At 36.0% G+C, this 16053-nt stretch overlaps 2 protein-coding genes across 2 annotated transcripts in view; both read right to left on the bottom strand.

The window, feature by feature from the left end:
• LOC139975801 (uncharacterized) overlaps window positions 1-16053 on the bottom strand; it is a 218521-nt gene that overhangs the window by 47288 nt on the left and 155180 nt on the right. The gene's annotated exons all lie outside the window — the stretch shown is intronic.
• Window positions 1166-14768, bottom strand: LOC139975796 (uncharacterized). Its single transcript, XM_071983978.1, has 12 exons — window positions 13981-14768; window positions 12181-12408; window positions 11973-11997; window positions 10860-10906; window positions 10549-10731; window positions 9730-9840; window positions 8480-8667; window positions 7615-7734; window positions 5460-5571; window positions 5177-5273; window positions 4250-4355; window positions 1166-2248 (listed from the first exon to the last, which is right to left on the bottom strand). Exons 1-12 carry the CDS (start codon window positions 14375-14377, stop codon window positions 2153-2155), a joined length of 1710 nt encoding a protein of 569 aa, XP_071840079.1. The 5' UTR covers window positions 14378-14768; the 3' UTR covers window positions 1166-2152.

Below are 16053 nucleotides of genomic sequence, written 5' to 3'. Positions count from 1 at the left end.
ATACGCGATTATCCTGCTACCCTGTCCCGTGTAATAGTCTGATTAAGAACAGTTCAATAATTGTTCAAGGGCACGATTGATGCCAGAGAGGATCTGCGGTTTTGAAAGGAGAGAAGCCAACTTGCATCGAGTCGTTGAACTCTGAATAAAATTGAATATCAGCTGTGGATATCGGCATGCTAAGGCATATTCACGCTATAAATGTGGTCCATAGTTAGATCTACACGTAGTGTTGTGCATATAACTATTGAAATGTTTTGATGTGTGGTTAAAAGTGAGGAATGTTCACCCCACGTATCCCAGCTACTGAATGCCATCGTATTGTAAATATCTACATTAAGACGATCAGTCATTTATGCCAGATCCTGGTTTCAAAATTTGCGACTCCAACTATATAGTACACAATAACGAGGATATTTTATTATCCATTTGATGCCGCTGATGGTTTGGTTCGTCAAGGTACAAGCAAGTTCGATATCATAACTGTATAGCTTTTGAGCTACAAGATGTGTTAAGTAAACATAGTATTTAACTCATTCGCCTCTTTGCGTCTAAATCTTCCCATCATTTTTCGTCCAATCTAATCACCCTCGACACACATTTAGTGTAAAGGAAAATGCAATGGTGACGGATTTTGTTTAATAAATTGCTGCAATAGCCTTGAAAGCTTTGTACATGCGTTTTGGAACTTCGCTTTTGTTTCTTCTGGTTATGGGAATGGAGGGCGTGGGGGGGGGGGGGGAGGATACAGGGTTTTTCAAACAATTACAAGTGTATAGCATGAAAGATGTGATGTTGCTTTTGCGGGATAGGGTACATCCGAGGTAGGAGGTTCTTTCGCTGGTGAAAAGTGACTGACGGCTTCAAATTGAGGCGGATTTGCACCGTTTTGTCGAGACGTGTTTTCTCGGGCCGTTGTTATTTAGGGAGCTGATGGGCCTACGTGCTAGCTACCCCTTTATAACTTGAAGTTTGGTTTTTGGATTGAGTTTCAAATGGGAGATGATTGTAACAAGAAGTTTAGTTTCTGTGGCGGTCGGGTTTGTCTTGTACCGCTCTTTTGGAAGTGACGTTTTGGGTTCTGCTAGTGGGCGGGTCGCCCTCTTATGAAAATTCACATTTAATATACACACAAAAACAGCCAATCGATATGATATATGTATTTGTTAATATGTTTAGTTTGATGTACAATTTAATTTTGTTGAACAAAATGAATCACATTACACAGATAATTCAATAAACTCATCGATACGTACTATTCAACAACAAAAACTGACGAGTTGATGTATAACAAACACTGAAAAATATTTCCTCATTGTGGACATGTAACCTTTTAAATTTAGACGTTCAATGAAACAGAAAGCAGGAACCATAGACATGTCAGCCACATCGTTAAGGTATTTAGTGTCAGTCACAATATTCGTCGGCCTTAGGTTAAGAAAGCTATTGTCAGCAAAGATGACACTTGCGAATATGCCAAACAATTCCACTTTCACATTCTCTTAACATCAGTGTACATGCGGATGTAACATAACTAAAATATTCTAAAATGATTTGTTATGAAAAATGAATAGCGCGTCAAAAAAATGATTGCAATATTTTAGAAACATCATACGTTAGGTAAGATCGTTTAAAGTGTTGTAAATTTAAAGTCATTCAGGTCGTCGCAGCGTGGGTAGTAACGTAACCTTAGTTGATATATTACGCAGTATACTCACACAACCGTTCAATACGTTAAATCTCTCGAGTATGATGTGAAGATGATCAAAAATATGTTTGAGTTACAAACTTTGCACGAAATTAATATTCGACTTCAAAAAGACAACATTTTAAACAAGTAATATGAAAGTTAGTTTTTCTACTAATTATTGTGAAAAAGAAATTCCCTCTTTTCTTAAACATTATTTAAATTTAATAAAAATCCATTAACGGTCCTCTCTTCGTTTGATATCAAACAATACAATATTTACACAAAATTAACACAAGTTGTTGAAGGAAATATAGTGTAAATGATGCATGTGATCTTATCAAGATTCCGTTCTTTCTTAAACGACAAAACGGATGATTCAACCGAAACAGTCTTAAAGAATGATTTTTACAGGAAAACGCTTTTGTCTTTTCTAGCGATGATAGCACTACATGGAATATATTTTCAGTCACCGCTATAATCATTAGCCCCACATTCCACGTCGAGAGTAAAATATTGTACCTCGTCCGCTTCAACGAGGTCATAGTCGTCTTCGGTATCCTGTGGTAGGTATGAATTTAAATATTTTTGAATAATGACATGTAAGCACCTTAACATCTCACAGTGTTTGTTTATTTAAATATGTCAATATTTCTAATCAAATGCGTAACAGCTAGGCGTCATAGATAAGTACTGAGGGTAAGCTTCTCTTTTTTGATTTTCTTTATTGAATAACAAAACACATACAAATACACCAAAAAGTTCAATCGAGGGAATGGGGTAATTACACTCCCAGGATTGGGAATTAAAAGGCCAGTGTGCTTTTCATGAGAACAACTTTGAACAATTACTCATCTATTTGAGTAAACAACAGTTACATCGCTTCAATCGCGGCTATAGGATTGAGCGTGTAAACTGATAACTAACAAGTCAGTAAAGACTATCATGACATCACAGTACAGCAGTGTTCATTTCATGACCTCAAAGCTGTATCTGTCGATTACTTAATAATATTTCATATCCTTTCTGCTTCACTTCAACTTTTCCGTTCACGATAAGTTTCAACATGTTTCCATGAAATTAACTTTGGAATTTCCTCTCTTTTAGGAGCTGCTTTGCTCTGGTTATTAATGTCCGTTGCAGTAATTTCCGCTTATTGCTTTAAGCTGAATATGTTAGAACTTAAAAACAAGGGAAATTCAGTGATTCCAACAATTTCAAACTAACAAACAATAAATTCGTTTCTAATGCACTGTATATATATAGTTTATATTCACTAGGAAACTAGCCAGGCAAAATGCTCACATGATCATATTATGTTTGTTTTTTTTAATTAGGCCACGTGGTATCTGCCATGGGTGATGATGCGTTTCCGGGATCGGAGAGCAAACTTAACGATATAACCCCAACCATACCGTCCATTAATGCAAATATAGCCAATCACTAGCAGGTAAAGATTTACTATAATATATAACCTTGTTCGACTTTCTTAAATATTTACGCTTCCACGGAGCAAATAGTTTGATTTAATCCGATAATTTCAATAATACTTTCATGAAGTGTATAGATAAAAAACGATATGAATTATACATCTTATGAAACCCATATGAAATACTTCAATATTTCACTAGTGGCTTGCCATGCGCAAGCCTTAGTACTCTCCTTAAACTTGTTTAATACGAGCCGAAAGCCACGCGAAAAATCAACTTGGCTGCTGGAACAAATTCCTTAAGGAAGTGGCCTGCCTTTGGTTTCTAGCCAATCGCACGTATGCCTGGTTGCTAGCTCTAGGTTCAGTTATTACTATGCTACTTTATAATTATTAATTGCGGCAAATATTGATTAAACTATTTTTGTTTTTAAATCAAGAAAGGGAATCAATATACAAATGAATCGTCAAATCGACGTATAACCTCACATAACAGTAGCTCAAAGACATGGCAAGTTCTAAAAGTAATATTCCGGGCAGATGAAGATTAGCAACTCCTCGATAAGATGTCCTACCGAGGTACTAACCCCGACCGCTAACATTTGGACTAGTCCAATACCATTTCAAATTCGTATTAATAAATTACTATATTGCACAGAACAAATTAATTCCCCATCTGCTGCGAATGGGAGTAAACTAATCATATTACTTAGTATAACAATTCGAAGGGACAAAGAAATGTGTTAATGTACTATCTATGAATTGTTGCAGGAACAGTATCATACGTTTTGTCCCTACTTCTAACCTTTTTTGTAAAGACTTTGAAAGCAATTGACAATTTGCAATCAGCAGATTTTGCATTTAGCAATATCTTTTCAATAAAAAACTGGAACATTTAGACAAATAGGTTTATTAACGCAGTTAACCATATAACTTCTCTCTAGCTTAGTTTGTTTTCTGTTTGTCTATGGATATCTTGGAGAAAGAACGGTTTCTATATTTCAAATTTCAAAACTCATGGACAGCCTAAAATGTCTTGCTTTTCACCAATCATTGTTATGAATGAAGTATGGATTGAAATAAAATGATTCTAAGATTATGTCAAAGAGAAACAAAATTGATTGCATCCTTACCTGTCTTATTTCATGAAAGGAAGAGCGAGTAAGGATTCGGCAAATCTCATGTACTGACGGTCGATTCGCTTCCGACGCATCCCATGACTGAAGCATCTTACAAAATCTATCCCCCACCAAAAAGAAAATAGGAACAGTAAAGAAATGAAAACAAGGACATTTATCTGGGCTGATATGGTCTCAGCCAAGGAAATCTATTTACTTTTCTATGCTTAGAAACGTCTGTCAATAAAAGCAATGCTCGAATTGTAATGGTCTTCTAATATTTTTGGAACCCAGCTAAAACATATATACAGGCAATGAACATTAGGTTCCAATAAATATATGCATATTTGAAGTATAACTCATGTGTAAATTGATTCATTAGGTGCAGTTGACCAAACAACTTTATTGACAAGTAACTATAACAGGGTTTCTAAACAGGCACTTTATTACCTGCGTAATGATTTGAAAGTGAAAATGAGAGGATTTAATCACGGAACTGAACACGGAATTAATTTTGCGACAAAGCAAACTACAAGCAGGAAAATTATATGCAACATTTTATTACGTCTAAAAGGTTTAGATGACTATTTCATTCATCATAACTACTAAGCAATTGAAAGAACGATAAAGTAAACATCTTTGTATTGAAACATATACATTTTCAAAACAAGCCACGCCCGACATACATACTTTTCTAAACAATCATGTTGAGTAAACTAAGCGTTTGAGCGCATCTGCCTTAGACTTACATATAAAAACTTAAGCTAACAGATTTGCAGGCGACAAGCCTATGTTATTATCATTTATAGCAATGCGCTGCAGGTCACATTTGACAAAGTCTGTCAATGTTGTTAGTCATTTTTATTCTCAATACACAGGTATCTGCAACGAGGTATTGAAAACCTCCTTCAATTTATTTTCACGATGGTATTCTGTACTCACATCCCACCAGGACAGGCAAACGGTTTGTCCAAGAAAACTCCCGATCTGATCTTCTTTTCAATTTCGTCACATGTGCTTCCTGCATTTGGTATATCTCCTGCAGCAGAAATCATATCTAATATATTCAGACGCACACTGTATACAATTGAAAGGAATCATATAAGATCGCAGTCTTTACTACTAATATTAACATTGTATTACCATGGTCACTATTATCACAGCTAGCATATAATGGATTGATTAAGCCAACTGTAAATATTATATTATATTGAAAAACGCTCACCGAAAGAAAATATTTCCCAAAGGACAACAGCAAGGTTCCACACATCAGATTGAGCTGAATACTGTCGACAAAATATGGTTTCCGGAGCAAGCCATGCAACCGGAGGATTTGGCTGGTAATGCGGAAAAACACTAAGTCAATAATGATTAACTTGAATGCGTAAAAGAAAAACGAACTATACCCGATACATGAAACAAAATTTGCATGACTTTACATATATATATATATATAGATATAGATATATATAATGTATAGGAAAACGTAATGAGAAGGAAAATCCAGAATTGTGAAAACACAGCCTCCACCGGGATTCGAGCCCAGGCTTACCGCTTTGTACGCGGACACCCCAAGCAACTAGGCTATGGACGCTGATGGTATGTTCAAAGGTTCGAAACCGGTAAGGAAGGTCGTAATTTCACTCTAGGCGATTGACACCTGTATCGAACAATACTAGGTCTATTTTTTTGTGACATATTTTGCCTTACTCTAGAGATCAAACATGATGCTAACCAACTCGAAAATCATTTGTGATTCCTAAAGCCGGATCTCGAAAGAGATACTTTGAACTGACTTTATGTTAATGCAATGGAGGTAAACGACAAAGGCAAATGAATATATATAACTGAAAATCGTAATGAGTTGGAAAATCCAGAACAGTGAAAAACTTTCAGCCTCCACCGGGATTCGAACCACGGGCCTTCCGCTCTGTACGCGGGCACCCTAACCACTAGGCTATGGACGGTGATTGTATGTCCAGAGGTTCGAAACCGGTAGGGAAGATCGTAATTCCACTGTAGGCGTTTGTCACCTGTATCGAACAATACTAGTTCTGTTTTTGGTGACATATTTTGCCTTACTCTAGAGACCAAACATGATGCTAACCAACTCGAAATCATTTGTGTTTCCTAAAACCGGATCTCGAAAGAAATGGATGGATGGATGGATGGATGGATGGATGGATGGATGGATGGATGGATGGATGGATGGATGGATGGATGGATGGATGGATGGATGGATGGATGGATGGATGGATGGATGGATGGATGGATGGATGGATGGATGGATGGATGGATGGATGGATGGATGGATGGATGGATGGATGGATGGATGGATGGATGGACGGATGGATGGATGGATGGATGGATGGATGGATGGACTGATGGATGGATGGATGGATAGATGGATGGATGGATGGATGGATAGATGGATGGATAAAAATATATAATATATATCAAAATATAATTAATATATAATTAAAAATATACATATATTTGAAAAATGTAAATAATATATCTATTTATGTGTATATCCATGATACACAAATGATTTTTACGCATCATGAATTCATCTTTAGAGTAAGGCAAAATATGTCACCTAAACAGAACTAGCATTGTTCAATACAGGTAGCAAACACCTACAGTAGAATGACGACCTTCCTTACTGGTTTCGAATTTTGAACACACAATCAGTGTCACTGACCTACTTGGTTAAGGTGGTCCGCACATAGAACGGGGTATCTATCTATATCTCTATACTGTGTCACTGATTTTAATACACATTAAATACCGAGAAGGGAAATATCGAAAAGGGAGGCTATCTTTAATTTGTCTGATAAAAGTGATGTATATTGATTGTGTATACGATACTTACACAATGAAGATCCCTACACCTAGATCTCGTATCACCACGAATCCCCCTACCAGTTACTTTTTATAAATAATATTTTGTCATATGGTCATGATCATATATATGGTTACATCTCGATGAAACCGGGGATTGGGGTTGAGAGGGCTTCAAGTTGTTTTGGTTTCCGTGCCCAGGCCCTGATTTGGTTGCCCTTTCTTACACAAAAGTGTTAAAATACCATTGCCCTTGTTAGGCTAGTATGTACGTAATGCTTTTACATTTATATTTAAAGAATGAACAATCATAACGTTTACATCAAATGTTGTCCTAGATTCTTAAGTGAACTGTAATATAAAGTTGATTAAATATTGTATTGAATCACATTAAGCTGTCTTCTTGCCATGGAAAACGAAGTGCCTTAGTACTGACAAAAGCCGTTCGTAAGATATTCAGTGCTGACAACTTTAAGGGATTCAATAAGACCTTTACATGATTTTAATAAATATAAGAGCAAAACTGTACTAAATACCTTTTCCAGCAGATGATCGATTCTCTTCTTTGTTAATTTCTCTGGCCAGAAATCATATACCTTGCAATTTCCAGTTTCGGTTAAAAGTATTTTCCCAGTCGTTAACTCAGGATGCCGATACTGTTACATTAAAAAGAAAGTGAAAATTATACTGTAATTACTTACTGGTTGCACGCGAGACGTAAAACTTTGAGAGAAATCAGGGCAGAACAACTAAAGTATACGTTTAGAACAACATACGTTTGAATACGTTTGATCACCCTGTATGCGATTATTGTTGTTTAAGGTATATTTATGAACCATCATTGTAAAAACTGTTTGACTCGTACAATGCATGGAGTTTTTCACCGTATTATTCGTAGACCGTGCTAAAGTGGAAATCAAAGAGGGTGGGTGGGATTTGGGGAAGGGGGTTGGGTGGGGAGCTGGACTCACACTTCGAAGGACAGTGGGACATTGAAAAAGCAACCGGATATAAATCGAAGTAACATGTGATATCTTCAGTATCTTATCTTTTTTTTATTGGTCTAGTATGTTGCCACCCATCAGATTATGGAAAACTACACTCAAAATATAAGTCTCAGCTTGTCTTGCAAATCAAACTCCGTGTTTCTCAATGAATTGCAAAAACGTATAAAACTTCTTTTTTTTATAACAGTCTTGTAATATCAGTCCAAGCAATTTGAAATTTATTGACAATGCCAAATGAGATAAAGTTGCATTGAAATAGACTGCCACGCAATATGGGTATTCCGTTCATTATATGTGTTGTGATGATGTTGTGTGTATTTAATGTAGCATAGTAAAATGTCATAATCTGCGTTTGTGATCAACAAAATTAAACTAGATATATTAAACCACTTACGTCTTTTTCTGTTAAAAAGGCCAAAGCATATGCTATTTCCGATGCTCTCTTAGTCAAATATTTCACATCAACAGACCAAGTCGAATTATATTCATTGGCTCGAGAAATCCCAGCTTGTTGACTATTACCAAGCAAAAAGTCTCTAAGAGTGCCATTCGGGCAGAATTCTTGATATATAGTGTGTGGAACTGCGGATACAAGTCAGCAACATACGTTACATATAAATTGTCTTGAAACGCGAACTTGAAAATGCATTTGTAGTTGCAGTATAGAGATATCTTTAGATCGTAATATGAAGAACTAAACAAATCATAACTCAACTAGGGTTAAAGTGATTTAATCATCAGTTTTTGAATGAGGCAATAGTTTGTTCTTTTAAAGAAAGTCAATGGCTCGAAAGGAAACGATGTAATTCATTAATCACTATCATAAGTTAAAACTTTAAGATTTTATATCTTTCAAAATACAAGGCATCAACACACATATCATATATGTAAGAGCTTATTGTACTCATGACACAGCAAATGAATAAGATACACGTTTACAGCTCCAGTAAGGTCAATCTATTAGTAGTACTCTGACGAGTTAGCAAGTATCACCTAAGTGACAGTTATTATTGTCACTTTCATTGTTGACTGTGGAGTAAATTAGCAACGTAAGCTAAGATCAGAGTATCAATTGACAAGAGCAGACCATATGTGAATATATGGTCAACTGAGTCATCAATACCAACTACAAAGTCCACATATTCATTTCAATTTCGTTGTAAAATACTCAATCTCGAAATGGAACACTATTGTCCATAATCTCTTTGAATAGTCCAACAGTCCAGACACGATTATTATTCCGGCATCGTGACAATCATGTACAATAACAAGCTGAACTATGATGGTGTTTCAACAACAGGTTATTTCGTATGTAAAATTCTTTTGCAGTAAATATTCTACAATGTGATCGTCATCAACATGATATAAAACTTAGTGACTGTAATTATTGTATTTCATCTTTAACTCGAAAAACCCAGAAAGTGACTGAACATAACGATGTTAAATTATAAAGTGGTTACATCTTACCAATTGACAAATACAGAGACAATATGATATTAGAATAAAGGATGTTTTTCCATATATCCCTGCATACATCCTAAAGCAGTTTTTAGGTAAACGTGCGCAACGATATACAGGATTTTTCTCCAGAACGCACTGGATGAAAAAAGTCATGATATTTCTATATTTGTTTTCAACACGTACTTTCAACAACTGCGATATGTAACGTAGTTACCAAATGCACATGGTCGCTCAGCAGTGTCAAACTGTGCGCTAGGTCTCTGAAGGTGTAAAGATCTTGCACCTGTGCAAAATCTGTAGGACGGGAGAGAGAGATGAATTAGTATTCAAGAAATGTTTATTGGTAATATGGTACTAGTTTGTTATATGTACTGACATTATTCATACTTATTGTTGTAGAACATGAGCTTCAATTGGAAGGGTTAACATGTGTAGACAAGGGCAGGGGACAGGGCTATTCACCCCTTCCAGCGAGTAGGTCATATTGTCGTCTAACACATGAAAAGAACTCCATTTGAGGGAATCGATTAAATGAACAGTAAATGTTGTGATTTTGGCTAATTTTCAAAGTCTGGCGGAGGGAAACATGTCTTAACTTATACCACTTAACCTATAAGAAATATGCGGATTGTTAAATAAAATTAGGTAAGTGGATAGACGTAGGAAGCGGAACGAGGAGATTGGTGTCTTTATTATCATATTCCGTGCCTAAGATTTAATAGAGAGTGTCCCTCTACAGTCGTTTTTGGTTAACAGCTGTCTAGAAGTTTATTCCCTAGACATCGATGATGTTGTTCAGATTAGTAATTAGACAACTGGCCAAACTTATCTTGCGTGTCACAACTATAACATGAGAAACAGCATTTCTAGAACACATCACCACAAACTATAAGTTATGATTTTTTTCTAGATTAAACATGCAGCAATGTAAAAGCTACTTCATGCACATTTCTCAAATTAATTGACAATAAACAATATGTTACTTGATGTATAATAATTTACCTGATATGGTTTTTGCGATGATATTTAAACCATTATAAGGTTGTTTAGAAAGGGTTGCCTTGTAGTACCTAAACATTCCTCTGCTTGGTAATTCACATACCAGTTGTACATCTTCCGGACTAAACGTAGGGAGACTCGGCGTGGAATCAGCTTCCACTTGATGTACAATTCCTTGCATTTGAACTAATTTAAGAACAAATGATAATATATAATATCGGGAACAAAGATGGAGGACTTCACATGAATAAACTGGCAACTTTAAGCTAGTCATTGATTTATGTATAATGTGTTCAACATTTTAAAATGCTTACCTTGAGTAATGGTCTGCTGTCCATATGCGTGGTTTCTTGATCTCCTCCTACAGTGATGGTATATTTAATAAACGACTAAAAACATCAATTTGTGCTGACATAATTTGAAGTTGATATTGGTTTACATAGTATCGAAGGTCAAAAGTCTTAAGTGAAATGTTATAACTTTTAAATTGAAACGAATGTACTGCTTGTTCGGTGTGACTACATAATATGTTGAAATGCGTGTTTCTTACAGCTCTTTTCAACTATAGGTTGTTTGTTCCTGGTCAGTTGTGAAAAATATCACTTCTCAAACTTGTTTGTTTGTAGAATTCATCCCAACAATTGATCACCGTGCATCGAGTAATAAAACACAGAATACGTAGGTACCCCTGCAAAAATGTCTGTAATTATGGGAATTACAGGCACCTACAGTGATGGTACATATAATAAACGCCATTAAACAACATACAGGCTCCTACAGTGATGGTACATATACTAAACGCCATCAAACAACAGGCAGGCTCCTACAGTGATGGTACATCCAATAAACGCCATCAAGAAAGAACATAAGTAACACATAATGTAAAGTATTTTATGTCTAGTGTTCTGTCTTACAAATAGAGAGACAAATGAAAGCACATAAGTAACACATAATGTGAGTTATTAAATGTATAGTGTTCTATCTTATTAATAGACTAACAAACAAAAGAACATAAATAACTCATAATGTGAGTCATTAGATGTATATTGTTTTATCCTACAACGTGAAAATCATAAAGATTAGGGTTCGGTCCAAAGTATTGAAACGGAAATGTATATCAACAACGTAGCACAATATGAAGTTTCAACGAACATGCTTTTAACACGGTAGTGTTTACAGACTAACGCCAAACGCAATTCTCCAATAAAATGATATACTATAAAATCGTAAGTATGTTGAATGTTAACGAGGCTTGTGCGTGTAACTGGTCAGTATTGACATCAAATATTTGTTTTTAAATAAGTATTCGTTTTGCAACTTTCGTCTCAACCATATATGATCGTGCATCGAATAATAAATCACAAATTGCAATAATTAGTTAATGTACACAAGGTTTGTATGGAGAATATATTGGTTGAAATACTCACTGATTCTCAACGTCAAAACGTGACTCTGCAGCAAAAATGGAAAGAGATTACTGACCAGTAAAAATCGAGCGCTATGATTATCTAATCTATAATATTTAATGCATCTCTTGATCGGTTTCTTGGAGCCAATCATATATTACGACTTCAGTATCATGTGATATTTGTCACGTAGCACATACAAATAAGAAGCGTAAATGTTTGAACTTACTAATTTTATGACGATAGTAACCAAAGATGCATGCGAAAGACATCGTGAAGGAAGCTGCACATGTTACTATGATTAAGAGCAACTTCGTCACACTGGATATATTTCGGTCTTTGTCCTGCCGCATGGGAACTGTAGGATAATTAATATTATCCTTATCGGATGTATTTGTCCGGAAGCTACTGGTAGTACTATTGTGCTCAGTGTAATTTGTTTCGCGGTTCTTGCCACCTGTGGAGGAAGTACCAACACCAAGTGCAATATCACTCTAAAGTCATAACATATATTTGACAATATTGCTGGTTCAAATCTAAAAACCAATTCACCGACTGTTTTTTTGTTAAAGTGTCAGTGGACCAGTGATAATGTTTCGATTTGTTTCCAACATAACACATATATAACAGTACAGTTTCAAGTTAACCAGTGGTCTACTTTGAGGGATAGTGCAAGTTAGTCGAACTTCTTGGTTGTTTTCAACGTATATCGTGTCATCATTGATGGAATTTGCTTGAATGAGGACTGCAGGAGTCACTGGCGGTACAACAGAACATACTTAAAAGAACACTCTTTGACGTGTGAAATGAAGCACTAATATGTCAATTTTTTACTAGCTTGGATGTTTTCACTATAGAGTGGATTTATTAGATGTAACAAGTTACAATAACTTTTAAAGATTGCTTCTTAACCTTCTTCATATTATTATTAACAACGTTAATTTGTTTGGAAAGTTGTTTTCTACGTTAAACCAGTCAACATCAATTTTGAACATCGAAGCGGAATAAAGTCTGATTTGGAAATGTAACATGTTTCTGTACAGTTATTTAAGATGTGCAATAGATATTTACTCTAGCGAGCAATCTACAAAATGAAACGCAGTCCCAATGATAACCCCTCCCCAAATGAATGTCCCCGTTACCCGCCCAACACATCCATTTATTCTGTGTGTTGAGAAGTATATCAAACGGACACTTTTTGTCATGGGTTTTGTAGTCATAAATATACGATATCTACTCATAATCAATGTTATAAATATAGGACCGTCAGTCATTGAGCGCACTTCACGTTCACTTGTCACTATCATATGGAAATGTTGTTATTTTATTGGTAAAGCAGCTTCACATTTCTTTATACTAAATATTAACTTTGTATTTTATGTTGATTTTTTGTTGCTAAATACTAGTGGGACAATGATATATGTGTAACTTCAATGACGCGGCCCTTGTCCGTTATTTCGCAGGTAAGATTGACTGACAGCTCAGTTCTTTTCAAACAATCATAATTTGAAAAGCACGACTTTCCATAGCTTCAAGGCTGGTAGCCCACTAACATCCGAAGCACCATGTACTGTTAAGAATCTTGCTATTATGCATTAGACAAACAGGAAACGTATTTACATATTTATTACTGTTCATTACAGTTCTTAAAATTTCTTTCCTGTAACCACCAAACTGAGAATTCAATTGATATCCTGCCCTTAATGGAGTTAGCCAGAGATTGTCATATCAGGGACTTTAGAGTTGTGAAATATTTAATATTTCTCACCAAATGCAAAGCATACGTGGTTGTGTTTTAAATCTTTGCGAAACAAAATCTCAAAGTACAAGTTTCAGAGTTTAATTTTTTACTAGTGAATTTTCGTAGCGTTTGTCTTGCCTGTATGGTTTGCTTAATTTCCTAATATACTCAGTAACTGTTCAAGCTGACATACAACTAACTTTAAACTTGATTACTTTTGTGCAAAACGCACATCATGAAACCAACGTTATGTAACTCAAACTTAAAATATATTTTCGTCCAACTTACCTTCCACTTGTATCACGTATGGTATTTCTGTTCCATTTGTTCCATTTGTTCCATTTCGTTTGCAAGTAAAGTTTCCTTCGTGACAAAGTGATACATTTTTAATATGAAGTGTGTTGTTCTCGTAAATTTCAACGGTGTCATTACATAGATATTTGATATAAACAAAGTTTTTTATTATATGTTGTCCATTGTGTAACCATTTGCCAATCTCTCCATCAGACAGTGCACACGGAAGTTCAATGGATGATGAAGTAGGTACGTAGCACACATGTGTGCAGTTGTCCAATACGGTAATATTCGATGCAATTAGACTGTAACTATTCAGGAAAACGAGCATGAAAATTCTCCAAAGTCTAGTCGAGGATACAGTTAAAGTAGTAGTAATCTTTGCTGCCATTGCTTGTGAATCCTCCACAAATCAAGGGATACCTTACTGGTGTCAGACTCATGTATTGAATTGAGCAGACATTTGTCGCTGTCATCCCTGCTGTTGCTTCCTTGTCAGTCTTTCTCAGAATGAAGATGACTAAAGCGTGTGTAGTGTTGTTTCCATGTGAAACTAATAGTGAAGGGTGTATGTAACGAAAGGAAATCCGTGCTTTCTCACTTTTGTGAAAAATACCCTATATAGGCTACACACCATGGCCACATTCGGAACACTGTTTTTTAACCCTTGGTAGTGTTTAAGGATCAACTGTCAACTAAAATTCACTTTTGTAACCTGCATGTGGCGAAAAGCGCCTTTAAACACAGCATATTAAGCACAATAGCATTGCCCGAGCACAATTTAGTACATCATGAGGCGCTCTGGCTGAATTAACTTTTGAGATACGTTAGTATAAGTAGTTATCCTGTCGGAACAATAGTAGTATAGAGTAAACACTTCAGACCCCTCCATTCCTATTTTCTCGAGGTGTGAAGTTCTTTTGTCTTCAAGGGGAATCCCTGGGAATCCTGGGAATTCTGGGAATCCCTGTGAATACCTTTATGGTTTGGGCAGGGAACTTTTTGTTTCATGTTAGCCTTCCTGTTAGGAAATCTGGACATCTTCCTGAGAGCGGCCTCAGAATCACTCACTGTTGTCGAAACGTGCAGCATAACTTTGATCTAACATACGAATCCTTTTTGTTTTATGTTCGACTCTGATACAGATTGTCATTAGGGTATTTGCCTTCTTAAATAGATTGCCATTAGGCTGTCTTGGTATCCTCGGAATGACCTTAAAGGTAATAAGGTGTGGATAATCCATCCTGCCGAGCCGTCTTTTGTTTGGTTGTAGACTATTGTAAATACATTTCCGTCTGATAATACAGGTTGGGGAGGCTGTTATTGATTTTTTACTTCTCACTTTAGTGGAATACATAGCATAGTCCGAACGACAAGAATGAAGGATAGAACACAGAGGATAAGTTTAGAGAAAGTTTATTCATAAGTACATGTTTCCAAACGGTGTATTCATAAATGACATGTGCATAAATAGTAAATACAAGAATATTTTACAGATATCACAACAACTTTACACGTCTAAGGGTGTAGTAGATACCCCATCCTTCGCTACTTTCCGTTTAATGTATAAACACGACAGCGCGGTCTTTTCCTGAACATAGGTCTGCATTTGACCACTCTTCATTTTAAAACCTCTATTAGTTGCCTGCACAGAGCATTTGTTTTGGATTACTTTTCTTTCGTGACGGTAGCAGAATTCCTGTTGACCCCCTTGCATCTAACTTTCTCTTTACCTGAACCAAAACAGCAATAACATTTACTGTTTATAGAGACGATACCGTCTCCTTCCCACTCCAGTTCGTCTCCTTCCCACTCCAGTTTGAATAAGCCCGGTGTACGTTTATCGTACTTTTTGTGTTCGGGAGTATCGGAGCGAGGAAACCACAAGTGTCTCTCTTGTTCAAGTAAGGATCGCATTAGCGGTTTAATGATATCTTCTAACGATGACCCAGAATTGGTAAATAAGCAGAATCTGTATCTATCTCACAGTACTGTAAGTCAGCCCTGTCTACAAATTTTAACATGAACTGTAACATTCTCAACGTGGCATATTGGTAGACGAAGAAA

This window comes from Apostichopus japonicus, chromosome 11 (assembly GCF_037975245.1).
Source record: "Apostichopus japonicus isolate 1M-3 chromosome 11, ASM3797524v1, whole genome shotgun sequence".
NCBI classification, from domain to species: Eukaryota; Metazoa; Echinodermata; class Holothuroidea; order Aspidochirotida; family Stichopodidae; genus Apostichopus; species Apostichopus japonicus.
Note: the sequence above shows the minus strand (reverse complement) of the source record. Positions and strands in the feature narration are given on the sequence as shown.

Excerpts from the sequence above, each read along its gene's own strand:
- LOC139975796 (XM_071983978.1), bottom strand. The coding sequence starts at position 14,377 with ATGGCAGCAAAGATTACTACTACTTTAACTGTATCCTCGACTAGACTT. Across the intron at positions 7,735-8,479 it reads CCTTTTTAACAGAAAAAGAC|TATCGGCATCCTGAGTTAAC; the intron begins GTAAGTGGTTTA and ends TTAATGTAACAG. Across the intron at positions 5,274-5,459 it reads TTGGGAAATATTTTCTTTCG|GAGATATACCAAATGCAGGA; the intron begins GTGAGCGTTTTT and ends TTTCTGCTGCAG.